This window comes from Rousettus aegyptiacus, unplaced genomic scaffold, assembly GCF_014176215.1.
Source record: "Rousettus aegyptiacus isolate mRouAeg1 unplaced genomic scaffold, mRouAeg1.p scaffold_m13_p_2, whole genome shotgun sequence".
NCBI classification, from domain to species: Eukaryota; Metazoa; Chordata; class Mammalia; order Chiroptera; family Pteropodidae; genus Rousettus; species Rousettus aegyptiacus.
The window spans coordinates 14626843-14650385 of record NW_023416295.1 but is presented as its reverse complement, the minus strand read 5'-3'; the positions used below and the strand labels follow the sequence as shown (position 1 = coordinate 14650385).

Below are 23543 nucleotides of genomic sequence, written 5' to 3'. Positions count from 1 at the left end.
ACTGGAGAGGGGAGGAGAAAAGGAGCCAGTGGAATTGGGGTATTTGTCCTTCTCTCTCCCTGAAGGGTCACAGCTCATCCCTCAGCCAAAGGTGACAGTTCTAGTCAGGTGGCCCTGTCCACACAGCTTTGACCCTCTAAGTTCCATACCTGCTCCTTTCCCTCACCTGTCAGGCCCAGAGGTAGTGACAGAGGCTCGTTGTCACTAACCCCGGAGGCTCACTGTCACTGCACTGTCCTTAACTTTTCCTGTACCCTGCCCATAGCCTTGTAGAGTAGTCCTTTCTTACAGCCGCCCTCCAATTACCAGATTGAGTGAGTCGTCTGTTTCCTGGCAGACTCTCTACCCTGGCTGGCAACACAACATCAGCAGAAAGAGCCTGGATGCTGAGGTCGGATTAAACCAGGACTGAATTCTGGCTCTGTCACTTATTAGCTCTGTCACGGGGTACATCATTTGGCCTCCCCGAGCCTCAGTTGTTCATCTCTAACATGAGGACATCACCTTACAGAGTTGTTAGGACAATGAAGTAACAGATGCCAGGGCTTGGTGCAGGCCTAGCGCACAGTGGACCATCATACGTGCATGTCTGTTCTGTGCTTCCCTCCCCCGCACCGAAGTAAACACCTATTATCCTGCGTGGGTCAAGCAGGTGCCAGGCACTGGGGCGAGGAGAGACCAAGACGCACAGGGCACCATTTCTACCTGCAGGAAAGCCACAGTCCTGTAAAGGAGATGCAGTGGCTCTGTCCCCCTCCCATTCCCCCATCCTTCAAAACAGAAAGGAGTGAGGATCACTTTTCAAACTATTCGAAACCACTCATTTCTTTTTGACTAATATGTGGCAGGCATTCTTCCAGGGTCCGGAGGGGGGCAAGTAGCGACAGCTTTGCAAAGAGCTGTGGTGATCAGAAAGGGGATAAAAGAGGAGGTTGGATTTATTTTTGGCTTTACAGGAGCTGTACTCAAAGGTAGGGCACATCAGTCTCCCCAAGGACTGAAGTCACTCACTTCCTCCCTTCTTTCCCCTGGGAGAACCGGCAAAACTCCTGAGACTGAGAATCTGAGCCTTAATGAATTACAGCTACTCCCGGGAGTGATTTAGATCACCTCAGGTGTGCTGGGGTACAAGGTGCCTTAAAGGATTTCTCCAGGTGTGGTGGGGTAGGTGTAGAGGGGGAAAAATCCAGGACAGTGACAAGCGCAGGCCGACTGAAAGGGGCGCGTGAGGGCAATGAGAGCATAAAACGTTAGGAACTGTGTGAGACCGTATTGCTAAAATAAGCCGTGTGAATTTAATTGTGTAGACACTGGCTTTGAGCTGGGGGCAGACATGATTTAGTCCTGGGCTTCCAAAGGCTTTGTCTGCGTAAGGTGGATGGGAGCTGGAGGTGCAATGGACCAGATCTTAGGACCCAAGGGCCCAAATTTGGGTGATGGCAGTAGGAGGCGAAGGATCACACCCTCAGCATTCGTTCATAAAATATCTACCCGAGCACCTGCAAGGAGCAGACGTCGATATTGCAAGAACGATACAAAATACAATAACATCAACGAACATTTAATGAGTAATTGTGATGAACTGAGCACTGCATTCTTTACTTGGGTAATAATCATAGTTAATTCTCAAAGTAGCTCTGCACGGTTTATCGGTCCCTTTTGCAGAGAGACCAAGACTCCCTATACCTGCCCCACCACCACAGATGACCAGGAAGAAGACGGGCATTTAGATTTGGAACTCAAGGGGGAAGTCGGGGCGGACATTCCTCATTGGGAGTAATGAAGTCTACATCAGGTGATAGCTGAAGTGAGGGGAAGCAGTGAATGTAGAGTAGGAAGAAGAAAGGGCCAAGTAATGACCTCCGAGGAACCTGGACGTGTGAGTGACAGCAGCGGCAGGAGACCCGGAAGACTGTGACAGGAAAGACAAAGAAAGAAGGCTCTGCCAGAGGTTAAGTGACAAGGACTGAGCAGCAACAAATAGGTTCGAAGTTCGGGGGTGGTGAGAGCCAAGTTCGGATGGAACGGTGTGGGCAGAAGCTCAGCTGAGTGGCTTTTAAGACTAGATGGGAAGTGAGAGTAGAAGCAGCAAGGAGGACTACTTTCTCTGTTTGAACAAAATAACATACTTTATTAAAATAGTAATACATTTTCATTATCGAGGGTCAGAAAATATTTTTGAGTGAAAAAAAAGTGATACTCCATCAATCAAAGATCATCACTGGTAGCATTTTAGATTTTTTTTTCTATGCATTTTCATTTACAGCAATCATGTCAATTATACAACATGTATGTAGTTTTGTATCCTGTTTTTACCTCCCACTTTGTAATTAAAATGTAAAATTTACCCACAGTACTAATTTGAGTACTTTTGGCTGCAAATATCAAAAACCCAACCAAAAGTGGCTTTAACATTAAGGACAATGTCGATGTCACTATTGAGGAGTCCAGTAATCCAGACTGGGTGTTGATTCAGGGGCTGGGTTATGACTTTGAGGACACCGATTCCGTACCTCTTTTGCTTTGTCACCTTCGACGTGTTGGAGCATCCTCTTGAGCTGCTCTCTCATAGTCCTAAAATGGCTGCCATACTTTCAGGCATCACAGGCAGATGATAGCATCCTGGAGTCAGAGAAGAGCATGATTCTACAACTAGGAAAACCTTTGACAACTAGGAAAACCTTCCTAGAAGTCCTCCAGCCTCGCCACCTCGCAGCAGTGCTATATGGAGAAATGAGCTGGATCGCTCAGTGTCTCAATGTTCTCATCTGTGCGATGGGAATTAAAACCATATTTGACTCATAGGACTCTTGCGAGAGATGAGAGTTAATCTGTATAAAGCACTTAGAACGGTGCCTGGCACGCAACTTGTGCTACATAAGTATTTGCTATTATTATCTGATGGCAATAATTGTGTCATATTCTTCTGTCTAACCAATCACATAGCCGGGCAGTGAGTGCCCCAATTGGCTTGGACCAATCAAGACCCACCCACCAGGACTGGGGAGGGGCTCTCTTGGAAGCTATGACAGTTCATAGGAAAGCTGGTAAAACAGAGGTTAACAAGGAAAAGAGTGGGGAACGGAAAGTAGGTATTCATAAAAACAATTTGCCTCACCTATATTGTTGTCCCCCTCAAAAAAAAAAACCCTTATCAATGTATGAATATAATTCTATTTGTGTGTATTCTGTTTTTTTTTAACTTATTTTAAGTTATTTCAGACTTACAAAATATTTATTAAAAAGTACAAGCAGGTCCCATATATCTGCCACCTAGCTTTCCCAAATTCACATATTACTTAACTACAGTATTAATATCAAAACCAAGAAACTAACATTGATATAATTCTAATAACCTTTCTACAGTCTTTATTCAAATTTTGCCAATTGTTCCCCTAATGTCCCTTTTCTGGTCCAGGATCCAATCCAGGATCGCACACTGCATTGGGTTCTAATTATAAACACCATTTAAAAGCCACATAGCGGTTCACTAAAACGTCTTTTATTGACAGATCTGTCAGCTGTTTACACAGTCTCACCACTGTGTACATTTCAAATGATATCTTTTGAGGCAGATCTTTTGGGAAGATCTCTAAACAGCAGTACTGAGTCAAAGGATATAAATATTTTTAAGGCCTTGGTATGTATTGGGAATTGTCTAGAAAACTGTACCAATGATACCACCACAAGCAGTGTATAAGTACCCATTTTCTCGTATTCATAAAAACCTTTAGGATAGTATTAGTTTTCCATTTTTGCTATTTTAATAGACGAAAATCATATCTCACTGTTTAGCTTGCATTTTCTTAATTCTTTTAAGCTTTAACATTTCTTCTTATATATTAGTCATCTATCCCATCACTAATTGGGGTCTTTGTGTTTTCTCATTTATTTAAAGTTCTTATATATTAAGTAGATGAACTCTTTGGCAAATGTGAGACATATATTACACAATTTTTTTTTTTTGCCTTTTTCTTTTGTTCATGTTTTGTTGTTGTTGTTGTTGTTGTTGTTTTACATATAGAAGGTTTAAATTTTTTTTAAGTAGCCAAAAGAGTAATTTTTTCGCTTGTTAGGTCTTCAGTTGTTTTTCATCCGAGTTTAACATATGCCTATTAAAGAAAATTAGAAAAACATTTTTATTGCTTTTAGTGTGAAAAAGTCCTCCACTCAGAGATTAGACACACGTTTCATTTCTTCTAATACTGAAAGGTTTAATTTTATGTCCTTAACACTTTAATTCACCTGGAACTTATTTTTGATATACTTTGCAAGGCACAGTTCTAGATTGTTCTTTTCCAAATAGCTAATCAGTTATCCAAGCACCATGTGTTTCCCACACCATTAAGAACTAATCTTCCTGCTTCTGGCTGTCTTCATCAGCTACTGTTGCAACAGTACCATATAACAAGCAAATCCAAAACTGAGACGCACACAACAATAAGCATGTATTTGTCTCTCATGCACCTGTGGGCAGGCTGAGTTTCAGCTGATCTAGTCTGGGCTCTGCTGGGCTGGGCTGCCCTCCAAGTTTTGAGTGGGGTTAAGTCAGCTCCATGTGTCTTTCATTCTTAGACTAACGACTGAGAGATGTTTTCCTGGTGAAAGGCACAGCAGAGACCAAGTTCAACCACAACAGTACATCTAAGGGTTCTGCTTGTATCATGTCTGCTAACATTCCATTGGCCAAAGCAAGTCACAAGAGCAAGCCCAACTTCAATGGCATGGGGAAATACATCTCACCTTTATGGAAATGGTGCTCAGTCACTTGGTAAAGGGTGTGTTCACAGGGAGAGACTAAGAATTGAGAACTGAAATGTACTCCTCCACGCCCACAGAGGCTGGCTTTCAGAAAACTAGGTTATGTTGATGTAAAGGCAGAACAGAATCTTTGAAAGTACCCAAAGTCAAGGGAAGTTTTTAAGACAGGGAAATATTCGAGTTTGCTCATGGGGAAAGGAAAAGTGGTGACCAGGGAAAACATAGCTTGAAAAAAATGAGTAAAATGGGCTAATAGCACATCTTCTAAAAATTCATATGTAAGTAGCAAAGTTTGTAGAGGGGTACGTGGGCACAGAAATTATTTTCTCTAAGAAGGATATCGGCTGAAAGCAAAGGACTTGGAGCTGGGTGTGAGGTTTCCACAAACAACTGGCTAACGGAAGGAGACCTCAGACAAGTCAAAGCACTGCCATGCATTGGTGTCGGGGGCCCAGTGAGGCCTAAACTGTAGAGGCCCTGATTCGCATGGGACAGTCTTCTTCTCCAGCCCTGTCCATGAGATCGGAGCAGAAAAAGTGGAGTGCCAGGTTGGTATAGGTATAGGCGGGTCTGGAGGCTCGTAGGCTAAGGTTGGAATGTGGAAGCTGAGAGCTGGTGAATGATTCAAGGGAATAAATCAAAGTTCTCACTGGGAGGGAAGCTGTGTTGGCCACAGGGGCTGAAAGAAAACAAATGGTTTGCGAGATTAGAGATAGAGGAGTGCATGCAGTGGGGGTGAAGGGTCAGAGAGAAGGACACTGGAATATGGGTTCTCAAAGGTAGAAAGTTCAAGGGGAATCAGGGTGTGACCAGTTGAATTGCATTGAAGGCCTTGGAATTGAGGTCTAGAACTGAGACCGAGGCAGAGTTAAGAATCACCCATGCAACATGCAGATTCCTGGGCCTCAGCCAGACCTACTGAGTCTGAATCTCTTGGGGAGGGGCCCAGGATTCTGTGTTTTAACAAGCTCCCTGAACAGTTCCTAGATTCCATAACATTTGAGAACTGCAGAGCTTAAAGGTCGAAGGAGCTGTGCTTGTGCTTGTTAGAAGTACCCGGTAGCAGGAATCAGTCAGGTGTCTAACTCCTCAGAGCCTGTGCAGGGACCTGTGGCTGGACTGTGAGGAGGGGTGGAGAGAATTTTTGAAATGAGGCAGAAGGAACAATGATCTTGACCTGGAACAGCACGTGATAAATGTAGGAGGCTGAAGGTGTAAGAAGGCAAAGGGATCAGGAGGATTTATTTCCAAGCAAACCAGGGTTCCAGGTGTGTAGCATGGAGGCTCAGAGGGAAGCTTCATAATGGGATGTTGAGCTCGGGATGGGGCAGCAGACGAGAGGATGGACTGATGTGAATGGGGCTGGGCCGGGGGGAGGCCAGATCATCCTAGCCTTCCACTTCTGCACTTAGCTAACTTTTAAAAATTGAACTAACTTCTTTACCCTGGTCCAACAAGATGTGTCTTTTCTCTCACATTCAAACAGCTCCAGCCATCTCAGCTCCTTCATGATTGTGTCGTTTCGTCGTCATCTTCATCATCATCATCATCATCATCATCATCATCATCATCATCAACATGGTGGTTTCTGGAATGCCAGCCAAGCACCAGGCATCAAGCTCGAGCTACAATGCAAAGATGAAGCCAGGCTCCCTATCCTAAGGAAAGCTCCCAGGCCAGTTGGGAAGGCAGGAATCAGACGTCAGGGACAGACAGACTGAGATGGCAAATGGATCAGGAGCAGACCAAAGAATCCCCACCTCCACCCAGGAACTTGGAAGGAGGCTTGTTCTTTGCAAGTTAAGCTCTAAAACCACCAAATCACAGACCAGAACTGCTCTACTGCCAGTCACCTGACTCAGGCTATTATTGGCTCTCTCCCTAAGAGAGTCACAGAGGCAAACCTTACCCTTGGCAGTGATGCCCAAGCTACTCAGGGGAGGAGGTCATGGGCAAAGACCTGGAGTGTATGAGGTCTCAGGTTTGGCTCTCCTGCAGCCTTCCCTGAAGTTCTGAAATATGGGCAACCACCAGGCTTGTTCTGACCCCCTATTCACAAATGCTTCTCCTGAGTCGAAGAATTGAGGAAAGAGAGTTTCAAGTGGAGGGAGCATGAGCAAAGGCCCTGAGGTGGGAATGAGCTTGGTACATTTGAGAAATAGAGTGGCTGGATTGTGGTGACAAGGTAAAGAATAACATCTGATGAGGTGGCAGCCATAGGCTTAGCCCCATACAGCAGGGCCCTTAGAGTTGGACGTGTCAAAGAACTTTTGTGAGTATTTATTACATGTCTTGCACTGTGCCAGATACTGGAGATTTAAAGATAAAAAGAATTAAATCATAGTCCCTACTCTTAAGGAAGACAGTAAAGTCAAGACTCTGAACCCTGCAATAGACATGTAAACAAGAAAAAACGTAGCATATCAGTATGGCACTGAATGACAGAACTATTGCACTGTTTGTACAAGACCTAGAATTGCACAAGGAAGGACATACGTAAGCCCTTGCTGGGGTGGGAATGTTCAAGGGAGGCTCTCTTGAAGAGAGCACACCTGATCTGAGTCTTTGGAGAACGGAGGACACAGCATGCTCAAAATCATGAAGGTGTGGAACAATATGATATGTTCGAGGGAAATACAAGTCATTAGGTATTATAAGGCACAAAGTTCAGGAGCGGGTGAATAATGAGGCATCTTCCGTGTCTGGCAGGCACAGAAGATTCTCATGGGACAGAGGTGAAAACTAAAGCAGATGTGGAACAGATGTTGGAAGTTCTCCGGAATAGTCCAGGGGAGGGGAAGATGGCTTCCTGAGCCTGCATGAGTCCCCTAAAACACCCACCCTTATTTCTTATCCCCAGCCGTGAATTGGCTCCAAGTATTCCATAAAATGCATCTTAGATCATTATGTATAATTTTGTTAGTGTGTATATGGCTTGAGATTAGAATCTAGTCATTCTCCATATTCTCTGCCAGCTCATGCCTGAGCCTGCATTTCCTGTTTCAGATGACAGGGGCTGTGTTTTAATTTCTCAATATAATGCCTGGCACAGTCTTACCTACAGAAAACTGTGTCCACAGTGACTTTGCATGTATAGACACAGACTTAGAGACATAAACTCCCTTGGCCTGGAATAATCTTCTGCAAATTAGTTCATCAGTCTTCTTCCTGTTCTGCCTCCTCTGCAGCACACACAGTTGGGAAGCTAATGGCAGGGGTTTAATTCAGTTCTAATGCCGGTTTATTGAGAGCCCTTTTATGTGCCAGGCACTAAGAAGCTGAATTGTGTGGGCAAGGAGACAGGGAGGGAGCAAGCCATAGACTTTGGCCCTTGAGGTATATCCACATAAAAGGATCTTCATGTCTGGGGTTTCTAAATGAAACCCAGGATTAGGTGTTGGGATTACAATTCAGTATGGGGATAGTTTAACCAATCCGTTGGGTTTTTTGAGGGTGGGTTGGGGAATGAGGCCTCCAATTCATTGTGCATAAGGATCCTATACTTTTATACTTTCCATTCTCGGGGACTCAGCCTTCAGATCTATCTAATCAGAGTACATCAGAGGAAGAGAGAAATGTGTGCTTTAGGGGTCAGGTTATCTAGCCTCTCTTGGGCCAGAGCACAGGTCACAGGGAAGAAGACAACAGCTCCACCCCACCTGCTTCCTTCCAACCATCTCCCAGTGGGAGAGAGAGCTAGCTTGACTTTCTATAGCCTTTCTTTCCCTTTTCTGTGTTGGGTCAGGGCTAGGGCTGGAGCCAGAAGGATCCCAGCCCTAGTTCTGACTTGCCCAAATGTATGGATGTCACCACGCCTACCCTTACATCTACTTCCATCCCACTGACCTTAACAACTTCTGGAAGCCATCGGAAGGCAGCAGTGGGTGTTAAGTGGTGGGTTGTGATGTAGAAATCCCCCTGGACTTGAGAGTGAAAATATTTTGGTCCTAGTCCTGTCTCTGCCACCCATTGCTGCATAACCGTGGTCAAGCACCTCCCTCTGAGCCTCTGTGGCCTCTTATCCATCATGTCACCTGCTCAGGGAGGCCCTCCTCCGCCTAAATTGGTCCTCTGTCCTCCTGTATCATTAGCCCCTCATCACATGTAATATATGTAAATATATATACATATATGCAAAAGTATGTTTGTTTGCTTACGTGGTTTTTCTGTCTGCTAGATTAGGCTCAGAGAATGCAGAGGCTGTGTCTTGACCTTTCCATCTTCAGAGACTAGCACAGTGCCTGGCACATAGGAAGACAGAAAAGTAATTTAGTGAATGAATAAAACGTATGAATGGCAGCTAACCCAGAAGATCTCTCAGGTTCCTTTCAGCTGAAAAAGTTTGAGTCTAAGGTTTCCCCGCCAAGGAGACCATTCCAGGGTATCTCCCAAAGACCCCCTAGCGGGGGCAGGTGAGAAGATGTAGGGGGCAGACAAGACTTAAGCCCTTTTCAGGACTCCGGCGATTGTGGACAGGGATTAGCGCAGGTCGGAGCCCCCCTCCGGCCCCGCCTCCTGGCCGGCCAGCGGGGGGCGGGGCCAAGCGTCCTCCGCGGTAGCTCTCGACGCGTTCGCGCCGCCGAGGGAGGCGAGGGGGAGGGTTCGAACGCCAGTCAATGGCGGGGCGGGGCCAGAACCCCTCTCCTATTCCCGGACCGGCCCGCGCAGGGGGCGGTGCCCCAAACCTCTGGTTTCCCCGCGTGGTGGTGGTGGGGGGTGGGGGGGGGGTCTAGGCCTATCCGTTGCCTAGCAACGGCCCGCCCCGCCCCACTCCGGGCCGCTGCGGGCGCCTGCCCCCAGCATGGCCTGGCTAGGCTGGCCTGCGCCGTTCCTGTGGGTCGCCAGCTGCGGGCTGCTGCTCTTTGTCCTCACCCTGTTCCTGAGTCCCCGCAGCTGCCGAGCGCGGCGGACCCTTCGCGGCCTGTTCATGGCGCGCAGCAAGCGGCTGCTTTTCCGAATCGGGTTAGTGCCGGACTCCCGCGGAACGCGTGGCTCGGAAAAGCGGGCGCGCTGGGAAAGAGGGCTGAGAAGCGGCGGCTGGGGGAGGCTTGGGTGTTAGTACGCGGCGAGAGCTGGGGGATCCAGGTCTAGAGGAGAGCGGTCGGAGAGGTGGGATGGAGAAACCACTGATTTGGGGGGGAAAGAGGGTTACAATTGGGCGTTGCGGTTAAAATTGGTATGGGCTGGGATGATTGGAGGGGCAGGCCAGGGTGGTCAGAAATGGCACGTGAGGGGACATCTGGAGAAAAGAGCCAGGTGAGGGGCCGGAGACAGAGGAGTTGGAAAAGGAAGTTAGGTCAGTATCCCAGGTCGGGAAGGCCCCGGGTGGGCAGGTGCAGAAGAGGCAGAATGTCCGGAATGCCACAGACCTTCTAAGTGTCATTTGAAACTATCAATTCCTTCCACATGTCCCTGCCCCGCTCCCCATCACCCTACTTCCCACCATACAATGTAAGCTCTTCTGTCCGGAGTGAGATCCCCAACCCTGCAGGGTCAGTCTGTCCCCTTCTATTCCCCTGTCCTGGCCAGCGTGGGAAGCCTCAGGCTGTGAAATGTGACCCTGCTCACTCTGTTTGACTTGTCGAGGTTCACTGACCTCCCAATGGCTTTTTCCTGTCCTCACTCTTCCCTTCTCCCCACTTCTGCCCCTTCCTAGGCCAGGCAAGGGTGGCCAACCAGCTCTGTTCTACACTGAGACACTGAGAGGCAGGGAAAGAGCCCCAAGAAAGCTTTCCTAGGGCCCCTATCCACTTTCCACTACCTGCGGGCAGGACCTCAAATCAAGCCCCAATTTAAGGACAGGGTGATGTTGGGGTTGGGAACTGTGGGAGCCCTGGCCACAGGCCAGGTTTGCGGGAGAACCTAAGCTTGGGAATTTCCTGAGCTTCAGAGAAAGCATTCTAATTCTCCCCTCTTCCTCACACCACCCCAGATACCCTAGAAGCGTCAACCCTAGGATTCTCTTCACACTCAGCCTAAGAAATAGAGATATAAAGGCCTAGTGGGGGAAAAGACAGGGTGGGAGAGTCTTGTGTGTGTGCCTTCGGGTCATTCACATCTCTAAGAGACCAAACATTGGTCACAGTCTCCATAATGTTCCAACCAAGTCACCATTGCACTGAAAATAGCATTAAAATAATGAGATTTATAAATATTTTAATATCTTCATATTTAGGATTCAAAAAAAAAACATTTCTCCCCTCAAAATTTCTGGGAATTTTATAGCTCCGTTTGTGGAAGGATTTTTAAATCTAATTATGGCTTCAAAATCGGTAACGTTGAAGTTATATAAATGGCCTGAGGAAGTGGAAATAAAAGTTTCCACAAGGAACTGGAATCGGAAGTCCTGAGATTAGAATTCACAAGTTCGCCCTCTCAGAATCCTGAGAGTCTGGATCTTCCTAGAACATGGGATCTGGGAGTTTCCCAATCTCCAAATTTGGAAATCTCAGAGAACGTCTTTGGAATTCAGTATTCCTATAGCTTTCCTGGATCAGCATTTCATGGTTGCCTTGGAATCCACTCCCCAAATTTGCAAAGCAGAAGGGTGTGCCTGGAGTCAGAATTCAAGAACCTGCCCCTCCAAGGTCTGGGAAACAATCAATTCAGTCCCTTGGGGGAGAAGCTGCTGGCTGCTAGGAGGGACAAGGGGTGTTAGCAGGAAACAGGCTGGGGAAATGGGTAGATATTAATGCTGTGGGAGTGCCTCCAGGAAGGATGGAGGGGGAGGATAGGACTTGACAGGGAGGAGCAGAGTGCATGGGCACAGTGCACCCTAAGCATGTGGCTAAGAGGACCACAAACAGAGGACCCTATCGGAGTCTGGAAAGCAAACAATGGAAGTACTGAGTAACTCCTGGGAGAGGAATAATGGTTCATGTTATCATTAATAACAGTAATCACTGGCATTTGACAGTTTTATAAAGGGCTTTCCTCAAACATAACCACAGTTATCTTAGGGTGGGGGTAACTGGGCACAGTGGAGGGTAGATCTGGGCTAACCTGAGGGGTGTGGGAGACTGTGTGTAGTAGTTAAGCACATACCATGAGGTGGTCAGATAAATTTACTTTTGAATCCTAGCCTTGTTGCTTAGTAGCCATGTGACCTTAGACAAATAACTCAGCCACTCTGTGCCTCAGTTGTTTGCATCTATAAGACGGGCATAGTGATAGTGCCTACCTCTCGGGGTTCCTGTGAGCATCAAATGAAATTGTACAGTATGTGCTCAGCAAATGATAGCAAGTGCTCTTTCCGTAGCGGGATGGGTGGAAAGGAGGGACTGTGATGGTGGCAGGCTCCTTCTGGAGTTTCCTTACATACTTCTACTGTCTTCTAAGCCCATCCTGCCCACCTCCCCATCAGGACATCCCACATTCCTTCATTCAGTTAACCCTGGGTCAGGACTGTGGGATCACAGATGTAAGTAGAGTCTAGTGGCTATTCTCAAGGGGTAGTGGAAGGAGCATGTGAACAGGGACCCAGTCTGTGGCAGAAGTCAGGGCATGACAAGGTCCCGGGGAATGACAGGGTATGCCTGAGGAGGCCGGGATAAGGAGTGTGGGCTCTCCCAGCTGTGTCCCCGACCCTGCAGCTTCATGCCTCAGTTTCCCTTTGCCCCTTTGCCTTCTCAGTGGTAGTTGAGGGGGGGTTGCAGACTAGGGCCATGAGCAAGAGCCTCTGTTTGCAGAGTGGGGACGATTGGGGAATAAGGCTGGGTTTGTGCAGAGCTGGGAATGTCTGCAGAGCTGAGAAAGCGGATGGTGGTGGTCTTGGGGTTGGACAGTCTTAGCTGACAAAAGCCTTGCTTCCCCCCCCCAACCAATAGAACCCCACTTCTATTGCTAGGCATAGAAGATCTTTCTTGACCCTCATGACCCAAGTAAAACCAACTGTCCCCGGGACAAACCTTGCTAGCTCCACTTCTACAAAAGGAACCCCTTTTTATGGGGCCAGTGAAGCCCACTGGCTTGGCTTTCAGCAGTGGCAAGAGTTCTGAGCTGAGGGCCTTTGGGTGAATGACCCATCTGCTCGTGGACTGAATTAAGAGCAGGTAGAGGCAGTGGGCGGGGCCATCCGCAGCACAGCCTGCAGGAGAGGAATGGGGTCTTTTGCCTTTCTTCAGGCCTTGGGGACCTTGGACAGCTGCAGCCCCAGCATCCACAGTGGCCCTTCTGCTCTCTCCTCGCTTCCCCTCTGCTGCTGGGTTAGTCCCCAGACCATGGCTCTGAGCAGGTGGCCTCTTCCCCAAGCTACATTGCCTACGAAAGGGAGTCCACACCCCTCACCCACCCACACCTGCTCCAGATCTTCTCAAGGCCCTGGGCTCTTTCCATGCTTCTGCCTGACCTTCTTTCCTCTCTTGCATCTCTACCTGTCAAATTTTGTCACATCCTCAAAGCTTGCCTTCAAAATATATCCAAGATCTGAACACTGTTTCCACCTCCACTGCTCCCACTCTGGGTCATCCCACGGTCAGCCCAATCTCTCACCTGGCCTCTCAAATCGACTGCTTCCTTTCGCCTTTGTACCTCCAACCAGAATGAAACTGTTAACATTTAATCCAGAAACAGGTCACTTCTCCGCTCGGATCCTAGCTCAAAGGCACCCTCTCACCTTCTCTGCTCTTCGCTCTGCTCGTTATGCCTGGGTCACCCAGGAACTTTGCTGCCCCTCAGGCACTCCCAGGCAGCCTCACCTCAGAGCCTTTCTGTTGCTGTTCTCTGTCACTAGAACCTTCTTCTCCCAACCACACGGCCACGTGGCTTGCTGCCTCACCTCCTTCAGAGCACCGCTCACATTTTACCTGATTAAAGCATCCTGCCCTGACCAGCCCATATGAAAATAGCAACTCCCATCGACTTGTCTGTTGGTTTATTGGTTTTCTCCCCCATCCAGAATATGAGTTGCATGAGAGAAAGCACTTCGTTCAGTACTGTAACCCAGCTTCCAGAACAGTGCCTGGCACAGAGTTGGCCATCATTAAATGTCTTTTTTATGAATGAGTGAGTGAAAAGCTTGGGCCAGGGCCGTCTCCTCTGTGAAGCTTGCCCAGCCTACCTAGTCACTCACAATTCATCTCTTCCTCCAGAGTGGCCCCTGCCACAGTCTCCTCTCTTGGAGTTTCCATTGCATTATCTTGTTTGTCTTTGCATTAGGTGTTCACAGGTCTGATTCCCCACTAGACTCCCACAGGTCTGGCCCAGAGAGCAGGACTGGATCAAGAGGGCCTGGGATTAGCTGTGTTGGGGGGTGGGGAGGGTGGGTGTGCAAAACAAACAAACCCAAACCAAACACAAACAGATCCCAGGGGCTTTGGCTGAGCAGGTGACCTGGGGTCCTGGGCAAGGAGATGCAACTAGTCCGGGCCTCCTGGCCAGGACTGAAATACCACGGACAGGCCACCAGCAATGGATGTGCCTCTAGTCCTCCCCGAGAGCCCTCAGCAGCAGCTCCTTCTCCCTCTAGGAAAGATGGGCAAGGTCTGGAGAGGGCCTCAAAGTCTGCAGAAGACCATAGCCAAGATGGGCATGGAGCCGGTAGACACAGGCCCCCTGATCTCTTGGCAGGCCTGTGTTTTGACCACGTGCAAGCACTGCCCCTCTCCTGGGCTTGGGGAAGTAACCCACACCCCAACCGCCAGGCTTGCTGGCAGCTTCAGGAAACTCACCCTCTAGGGCCTTTTTAGCTGTCTCATTATCTTCTTCAGTTTCCTCAGTTTTGAAAGTGCACCAAACATTGAGCCCCTCTCTTTGTCCCTGAGGGCCTTCAGAGCAGGCCCTCCTCTGTCAAGACTCTGTGTTCTGGTGGCCCTCCAAGTCCTGCAGCCCTCACACAGCCATTTCAGGGTTGTTTCATAAAGAATGCCCTGTGGCTCGTCCGAGGCGAAGCCTTCATTATTGCATATTCTTGCTGATTCCCCACTGGGCTCCCACAGGCCTGGTGTAGGGAGGAGGACTGGATCAAGAGGGCCTGGGATCGAGAGGGGAGGGGGAGAAGTGGGGTGTGGGGGAGACAGAGAAGCCAAAAGAAACAAATCAGAACAAAAACAAAACCCAGAGGCAGAGGCCTGGGGTCTGGGGAGCTTGAGAGAAACCCAGAGCACCCCCTGACCAGAAGTCTCAACAAGCTGGCTTGCCTATTGGGTCCTGGTGGAGTCTGGGGCCCACCAGGATTGGGGGGCACTTAGGGAGTGCCAGAGGGAGGTAGGGGCGAAGTCAGGCGACCCTGGCAATAGGGGCTTTCCAAGTCATTCTGTTGGATGCAGAGCCTCCCTGCCCCCCACCCCCATGCTGCTCCCCTTCTGCCCCAGGGCCTGGCTGGGGCAGACACACCAACGTCCTCAAGCATCTCTCGGGGCTGCCTAGGATGGAGAGGAAGAAAAGCTGCATTGTGTGTCCTTCACTCCTGTGCCAGCAGCAGGAGGTTAGGGGGCAGGGCTGTGTGGCACAGTCCCCAGCTGTCCCACCGGCCTCCCATGGGGCTGGAGGTTTAGACTCAGATACCAGTGAAGTCACGCTCTGGTTCAGTGAGAGAGGAGCGTGACCCCTCACTGGCAGGCAGCCCGAACCCCTCAGGGATGGCCCCTCGGGACAGCTGCAGGGCTCGGCCCAGCTGCTGCCCCCACCCCCCGCCCTGCAGAGTGGTTTTTCTGTCTCCCATCTAGGTCCCAGAGGACTAATTAGGAAACTTTCTTCTCTTTTTGGTGAGGTGACTGTGGTTAGTTTTGGGCCCCAGAAATGCTGAATCAGAATGTAGGAAGGGGACCAAAAAAGGAAAAGGTCAGCGTCTTCATGTTTAACCACCACCCCGAGATCACGCTGATGCAGGTGGCCCAGGATCTAGATCCTAGCCTTCTGTCCATGCCTTGGGACCCCCCTGGCAGAGAGCTTGAATCCTGCATCTAGTCCTGGGGTGTCAGTGTCATCTTGTAAGTCACGTGAGCTTGTTGGGCTCTGCTCCTTGCCACTGGCAACACAAGAAAGGACGCCATAGGACCCATTCCGTGGGACAGAGATGTCCCAGGGAGCTGGGGGGAGGGCTAGGAGATACAAGGATAGGTCCTTCTGTCACTCCTAAGCCTTCACATTTTCCCATCCAGGGTCTGTTCTTTTTTTCCTGAATTGTCTTCTGCATCTGGCTCGGATGCTTCCCAGGGAACCATCAGCTCAGTCAGATTAGGAATCACAGAGCCCAAATTTCAAAGGGATCTTTGGGATTCTCCAGTTCAAGGTGTCCTGTCCTGCGGTCTTCGTGGCAAAAAGTTGCGTATGTGATGAGTTGGGGCAGGGGTGGGCGTGGGGGGCCGGAGAGGCTTCTTAGTGTTCACCAGATTCTCAAAGGGGTTCATGTCTCAGGCCCAACTAGTGCCCAAGAGTCCCAGAGGCCAGGTCCCAGGCTGTGTGGTTACTGTAACCACCTTGATGTTTCATTTTTCTCAGCAGAGGCCCTCACAGGTCTTGAATGTGCCCCCAAAATAGTCCTGGTCCACTTAGCTCATCCTAGCCCCTCATGTGGGGTTGGGGAGGATTTGAGTGGTTAGGAGTGCAGACTCCGGGGTCAGGCTGCCAGGGCGAACCACTGCGCCTCCACCTCCTGCTCTGTTTTCCTGAGCAAACAAATCCCTTCCCACCTCTCCAGGCTCCACTGACCTTGTCTGAAATGTGAAGGAATGATGTAGTACCTGCCTCAGGGTTGTTTGAAGGATGACAGGAGATCAATGATAGGAGGTATTTAGCTCAGGTCTGCTCATGGTGAAGTCAAAGAAAGCTTCGGAAAAGGTCATTGTCATTCAAGATGAGCTGGTGGGCTCTGGAGAGGCCCTGTACCCTGGGTGGGCAAAGCCTCTGTGAACCTGTCTATAGACCCCCTGTCTAGTGATCCCTTAGCTCCTCCCTGGTCCAGACCCCAGGGCCAGGGAAGTTGGGATTTTGTGCCCCAGTGACATAGCCCCCGCGCATGCCCTTGGGTCTGGTGACCTGCTTAGCCAGCGCTCTGCTTGTCCAGGCATGTGGGTGCAGCAAGGAGAGGGAAGGGACTTGGAAGCAGGGGGGTGAGGAGGGGAGGGGAGAGCAGGAACAGAGGTAGCTATAACTTTGGCCCAGGACAGCCCCACTGGGCTTCACAGAGTCCACAGCCCGGCATGGGGGCATGGGGCCAGCTGCATGAGGTGCCAAGTAGACAATCCCCTTTCTGCGCCTGGCGCCTTTCATGCCTGCATGCCGGGCCCTCCTTGGCCTTTCCCAGTCACCAAACATTCATGAGTGCCAGTTCTGTGCTGTGCTAGTGCTGGAGGTATCCAAGAGGGTACAGAGGAGCCACGGGGAGCAGTCTGGGTCTCCAGCCTAGTCTGCCTGCCTCCTGCATGGTCCTGATTAGGGAGCTGGTAGAAGACTGATAAGGCCCTGCCTCTGAGGGGCTCACTGCTCCTGGAGGGGTGGGGAGAGGCTGAGAGCTTCACGTGGAGCAGAGGAAGGAGGCTTCCTGCTGGGGTACTGGGGAGATGAAGGGTTTGAGCTGAGCCCTGAAGGAGGCTTTGGATTGCAATAAGAGGAGAAAGCCTGGAGAGTATTCCAGGCCAGAAACCTGCAGGAGGATGGTAGTTTTGAAATTTTAAGGAGTTATTTCAGGCATTTGAAAGAAGGTAGATAACAATCTTCTCCCACCCAGCTCAAGAAAATATTGCAGACTCTGTGAAGAAGCAGAAGCCCGGAAGCCCGTGCCCACCTCCCCTGCTCCTGCAGGTTGCGCTTTCCTTGGGCTGCTGCCTTGATTCTTTTACTGTACACCTCAGTATCCCTAAATAGGTGATAGTTTGCATGCTTTGGCATTTTTCATAAATGTTGTCAAATTGTTTTCTCTGCAGTATGCTCAATGTTATGTTTAAGCTTCGTGCATGCTGAGACCTGGTGCCCTAGTCAACAGTTTCCAGCAAACGGCACCAGGGACGGGTCTGCCTATGAGAACCTAATGCCGATAATCTGAGGTGGGGCTGAGGCGGTGATGCCAGCGCTGGGGAGCGGCCGTGAATACTCTCACCCGCTGCTCACCTCCCGCTGTGAGGCCGGGTTCCTAACAGGCCAGTGGCCTGTACTGGTCCGTGGTCCAGGAATTGGGGACCCTTGCTCTAGATGATTTGTTTTCCTGGCTGTGTAGGTTTCCATGGTCTGAATATGTCACCGCTTATTTATCCATTGTACAGCTAGTGGACATTTGGGAGTGTTTGCTTGTTCACCCTCAGGAGCACAGGGTTCTCACTGGGCCATGCGGAGGGGAGGAGGCAGAGACTTGCCTCAGTCCGAGTTCAGAGGGCCTGCCCAGGAGTCAGACACTCTTCTCTGTAAACTGTGCGAGCCACCGAAGGCTTTTGAGCAGTAGCAGGACCCAGTCAACATCAGTGCTTTAGGAACTCGAATTTTTGCCAGTGGCTTGCAGTTTGGGTTGAAGGCCAAGAGCTGGGTAAAGGAGGCTTTCGTAAGGTTCTGGTTAAGAATTTCTAGGGCCTATTCCCTGGCGAGCCCATGTGGTGGGAACTGGAAAGCAAACTCGAGAGGGATTCTGGTCACGTGTGCCAGGGAGAGGGTTAAATCAGCACGAACGCTGTGTGGCTGGTACAATGACAGGACTTTTCCCAGAGGCAGCAGGAGGAAGAGTTGACAAAGGTCGTTTTGGACCTTGGTGACTGTGACGCTGCCAATGTGCAGGCAGGTGGAGGAGCCAGAGCTCAGAGACTTGAGAGAGTCGTGCGGAAGTCATTGTCAGGGGAGGACTGGGCCTGGGAGCCTCGAGAAAGTGTCCCAGTGTCAGTAGGTCCTCGGGCTCCTCCCTCCTCCATGTCTCAGGCCTACGTTGCCCTGCAGTGCACCGCGATCCAGACTTGAGGCACACAAGGGCCACCCTGTCCCCCCCACAGCCAGTGGGGCACAGATCTCAGATCTGGTCTCCATCCTCACCTTTCTCCATCTCCAGTATCCCATCTAGGCCAGGCCTTTGTCATTTTGCCCACTTAGTGACTCAGTTTCCCTTGCCACCTTCTACTCTACTCCCTTTCACTAGACCCCCCTACACAGCAGCTAAGCGAGCTCTTAAAAAGGGAACTCAGCATGTGCTTCCCCGCTTTCAAAGCCACCAGCAAGTTCCTACCCTCTCGCCGTGACCTGGCCCCTGCCCACTCTGCTGACCTCTTCCCCGGTGCTCTCTGCCCGTCCTGCCCTACCGAGGCCTCCTGGCAACTCCCAGAACACGCCCGCCTCTGCCTGTCCCAGGCCTGGGTGCTGTCACCCCAGTCTGCGCTGCTGGCTTCCTCTTCTAGTTCCATTCCCAGCTCAAAGGTCGACCTCAGAGAAGAGGCCTTCCTTGACCACTCTGCCCGCAGTAAGACCTCTTCCCTTCCAACGACTCTCCTCCATCGCCGGCCTGGGGTAACTGCTGGTTTGTCGACTGATCTGTCTTCCGGTTTGGTCGGTTTGCCACGCCGCTCGCTGCGCTGGCAGGAGCCCAGCTGCCTTGTTCTCTGCTGTCTGCACCATGACTAGCACGTGCAGTAAACATTTGCTGAATGAAGCAAATGTAAGAGAAGAGCCTCGTTTGCTGCAGCTTCACAGTGTACAGCCCCCGCTGTTGTGGGTCTTGACTTTCATTGGTGGACAAAGGATATGTAATGAACATCCCGAAAGGGAAGACGGGGAGCATTTAGCCACGTGCTCACAGCCGTGAGGGGCACCTAACCGAATGTGGGAAGGAAACGGCAGTTGCTCAACATTTTCCACTGCTGGGTCTTTGACTAAGCGTTACCATTTGATATCTTGCTTTATTTAACTTAATCTTCACACACTCTTACCTGCAGGGGTAAGTTCTGGTATTGCCCTTTTATAAACGAGGAACCTGACCTGTGAGACCAATGACTTGCCCACGCTTCCAGGGCTAGGCAGGCCTCAGCCACAACTAGAACCCAGAGCTGTCTCTTACCAGAGACCCTGGACTTTCCATAAGCCTGTGAAGGAAGAAATGAAGTCAAGAGCAGGACTCCAAGCGTGGATACGAAGTGGTTGTCAGGGCACAGAGAGGAAAGGGCGACTTAAAATATATTTATTCTTTTTTAACCTTTCGTTTTGAAACAGTTTCAGACTTGCAAAAATAGGGCATGGAATGCCCATACGCCCCTCACCCAGTGCCCCCAGATGGTGATAGCTTTCATGACCACGGTACCGTGATCACAACCAGGAAGTTAACATCCGTACAAACTGGTAGCTACTCTCCGGACCTCACTGAAGTTCCACCGGTTGTCCCGCTAACGTTCTTTTGCTTGTCTAGAATCCAACCCAGAATATTAGGTGGTTCCGACCAACCCCCTCTGGGAGGGCGTCTTAGTTGTGCCAACTCTCTGTCATCATGACAGCACAGTGCAAGAGTTAGCAGCTGCCGCCAGCTGTCCCCCGCCCCCCTGGGGTTCTGCACTTCCCTTCTTCCCGGTCCTTGGGTCCTCGGTGAGCGTTCCTCAGATTCTCACACGTTCTGCTCCCTTGCTGCTTGCAAAGTCGCCTCCGGAGAGAAGCCTTCCTTGACTGCAGTAGCTAACATGGCAGTTCCTGTCATCGCCCTCAGTCCTTTTGCCTAGTTTTATTTCGTCATCTTTACTTGACACTATGTTTGTTGTCCTCTCTGTCCCTCTAGAATGTAACCTGAATGAGGGCACCGACTCTGCCTTTCTCACTGTGTGCCCAGAGCAGGCTGATAGCAAGGCCGCACTAGATACCATTGAATGAGTGAAAGTTTGAAGTGGCTAAAACCGATTTAAAAATATAAGAGGAGGGCCCATGAAACACACGTGTAGGCCTTTTAAGCCACGCTTCTCTTGCTCAGGCCCGCTTCCACACGTGGAAGTGTACTTTCCCTTCTAATGAAAACTTTTCTACTGTAAAAAACAAACAAACAAAAAACAAAAACAAAAAACGAGCATAAAGACGCAAACGATGGCAAAACCCCTCCATACTACGTGGAAATTCCCAATCAGTGCAAGCGTGTGGGCACCTCATGGAGGAGTTGCAATGATTAAACTTCAACAAAATCATTCCTACCAAATTGCGGAAACCTGCTTGGTTTTGATCCAGTCGTTTCCAAAGGGGCCCGAAGAGTGGTCTACCCTGCCCCCCAACCCCCTCCCCAACGTGGATACAGTAAATTCAGGTAGAGATTTATGGTCCATCAGCTTTTCCATCTCCAGTTTAATCAGGCAGAATCCCTCCCCCTTTCTGACTAACCTGTTGTGTAACCCTAAGCGTTGACTGCCCCACGCCCACCCCTGCCTCAGTTTCCCTTCTGAGAGGCCGGGGCCTGACATAGCTCCTTTCCATGTTGGCAGCGTTAGCTACATACTTTTTAGAGCCCAATGTAAAATGAAATTTTGAGCCTCTTGTTCAAAAAGCAGAAAAAAAGTGAAAAAGTGCCATGAAAGGTACTGAAATATAAAGCTTTCCTTCTACTGTCTCTCGTTTGACTTGCCGTAAATTTTTCGATTTGCTATTTAATGATATTCTAAGTAGAGAAAAATGAAAAGTCTACATTATTAGCATAAGTTTTACCATTCGTTGTTATATCATGTGTGAATCACTGAAACTACTTAATTCACATTTCTTAGCTTTATAGGGACATGCCTTTCGTTCTTACCAGAACACTGGAAACGCTGCACACAACTAACTCAACTGTTGTTTATTTCACTTCTCGACACACCCATAGTCCACCAGCTCTCTCTGCCTTCAACTCTACCACCTGCAGCTTACTGTTGAGGGAGGAAGAGCTAAAAGGAAGAGGACAGCTCAGTCACCCCCTTTCCCTTTCCTTCTGTAGCATCGTCTGCGGCACAGATGGTTTGATCATACAGGGAAGTAACACGAGGAAGAAAGGATGTGGCAGGGTTTCTTAGAAACCCACTGCTTTCTTTATGTCTCTGAAGCAAAGTCAGGCCAGTCAGTGCTCCCCTTACTCAGTCGTAACTGCGCACTCACCTCGTATTACTTTGAGTCTTGTCAAGCTCCCGCACATAGCAGGTCCACCAGAATTCTGCGCTCGTGGGGCATCGGCAACACGGTATGTGTATGGGGCAGCAAGGAACAGAGCGTGCACGTATTGTGTGTTATCGCCTCCACTCACGTGCATGTCGTTCCATCAGACGTTACTTACGAGATACAAGGTCAAAGGTAAAACCATTGAGAATTTCAAGATGGCAACAGCGGAGCATTAAACCAAGCAGGGGGCCCTGTGTGACCGCACAGGTCGCACGCCTGTGAAGCTGGCCCTGCGTGCTGGCGTTCTGCATTTGGAGGACGCTGTCACTCACAAGTCATCTCCATTCTTTTTGCTGCCTTTTCACTGTGTAGCCTGGGATGACCTGGAATGACCTGGAATGGTAGCCAGAGGAGGAAGGGAGTGTGGTCAGCCTGTCCAGCTTCACCTCTCCCTCCCCCAAACAGCCAAACAGAACTTTCTAGTTTCCCCAAACAAGCCCTGTTGTCTGCTATCATGATTTCCTCTATCCCAGTGATTCTCAAAGTCGTGGCTCCTGGGCCGGCAGCATCAACATCACCTGGAGCTTTTTAGAAATGCAAATTCCCAGGCCCCACTCCAGACCTGCTGATTCTGGTGAGGCAGGAAAATCTGGTTCAACATCTCTGAGCATCACTGTGATGTCACTGCTCTTCCCGAAATATATTTCTTGCCTAATCTAACTGCCTAACTCCTCCATCCCTTTCACCACATAAACCCCTCACCCTCCAGAAGTCTCCCTTTGAATTCTTCTCTTCTCCCTTGATGGGCTGCGAACTGGGGGTGTGTCTGTCTGGTTCTCCGTCTTGCCCTGAGTACTGAGCAGGGCAAACGGTAGGCGTACAGTAAGTGATGGTGGCGTTGCATGGACCGAGGGGTGGCCACGGGAGCGGAGACGTGGGGCCTGGGCGTCACGGAGGGTCTGGAGCGTGGGGGCTGAGCACGGACATCCTGCCCCATAGGTACAGCCTGTACACCCGCACCTGGCTTGGATACCTCTTCTACCGCCAGCAGCTGCGCAGGGCTCGGAATCGCTACCCTAAAGGCCACTCCAGAACCCAGCCCCGCCTCTTCAACGGTGAGCTCTGGCTGCCCTGGGCCAGCATCGCCCCAGCTGTGCCCACCCACCCTTCCTGCCTAACCCCTGCCACATACCCCCAACTGCCGGGCTCCCTGCTCGTCACCGCACCCACAGCCCATCTCTGTCCCCCAGGAGTGAAGGTGCTTCCCATCCCCGTCCTCTCGGACAACTACAGCTACCTCATCATCGACACCCAGGCCCGGCTGGCTGTGGCTGTGGACCCTTCAGACCCTCAGGCTGTGCAGGTGAGGGGCAGGGCTACCTGGGGTCACCTTGGGGACTGACAGCTTCCCCTCACTAGAGATGGGCTGACTCTGATCCCTCTGCCAATGGGATGTGCTCCCTCCAATGCACTCACACACAGACCCCAACATAAATATACACATAGAGACCCCCACAACCACAGCCAGGGGGCGGGTTGGGGTCCAGGGCGTGGCTGGAGGAAGGGAGGAAGGCAGCAGTGGGACAATCAGAGCCAGAGAGAGAGCGAGGCCACCCAGGACCCTGGGTCTAATAGGTTTCCTCTTTCTCTCACTCTGCGGCCCCCTTTCTAACCCTCTTCCCTCCTCACCTGTGTCAGTATCCGGGTCTCTCCATCTTCCCTCTTATTTCTTATTTCTGTGCGTGCTCATGTCTGTGCGTCTGCCCCCTCCACGAGTCTCC

At 50.3% G+C, this 23543-nt stretch overlaps 1 protein-coding gene across 2 annotated transcripts in view; it reads left to right on the top strand.

The window, feature by feature from the left end:
* Positions 1-23543, top strand: part of PNKD (PNKD metallo-beta-lactamase domain containing) — a 58883-nt gene that overhangs the window by 29720 nt on the left and 5620 nt on the right. The window contains exons 1-3 of one of the 2 annotated variants that reach the window (XM_036236301.1): positions 9514-9723; positions 22762-22877; positions 23013-23125. In XM_036236301.1, the coding sequence (XP_036092194.1) occupies positions 9563-9723; positions 22762-22877; positions 23013-23125 (390 nt within the window). In that variant the 5' untranslated portion in view covers positions 9514-9562. Of the gene's footprint in view, positions 1-9513; positions 9724-22761; positions 22878-23012; positions 23126-23543 lie in introns of those variants that run through there. The other variant, XM_016156736.2, reaches the window with a different exon arrangement.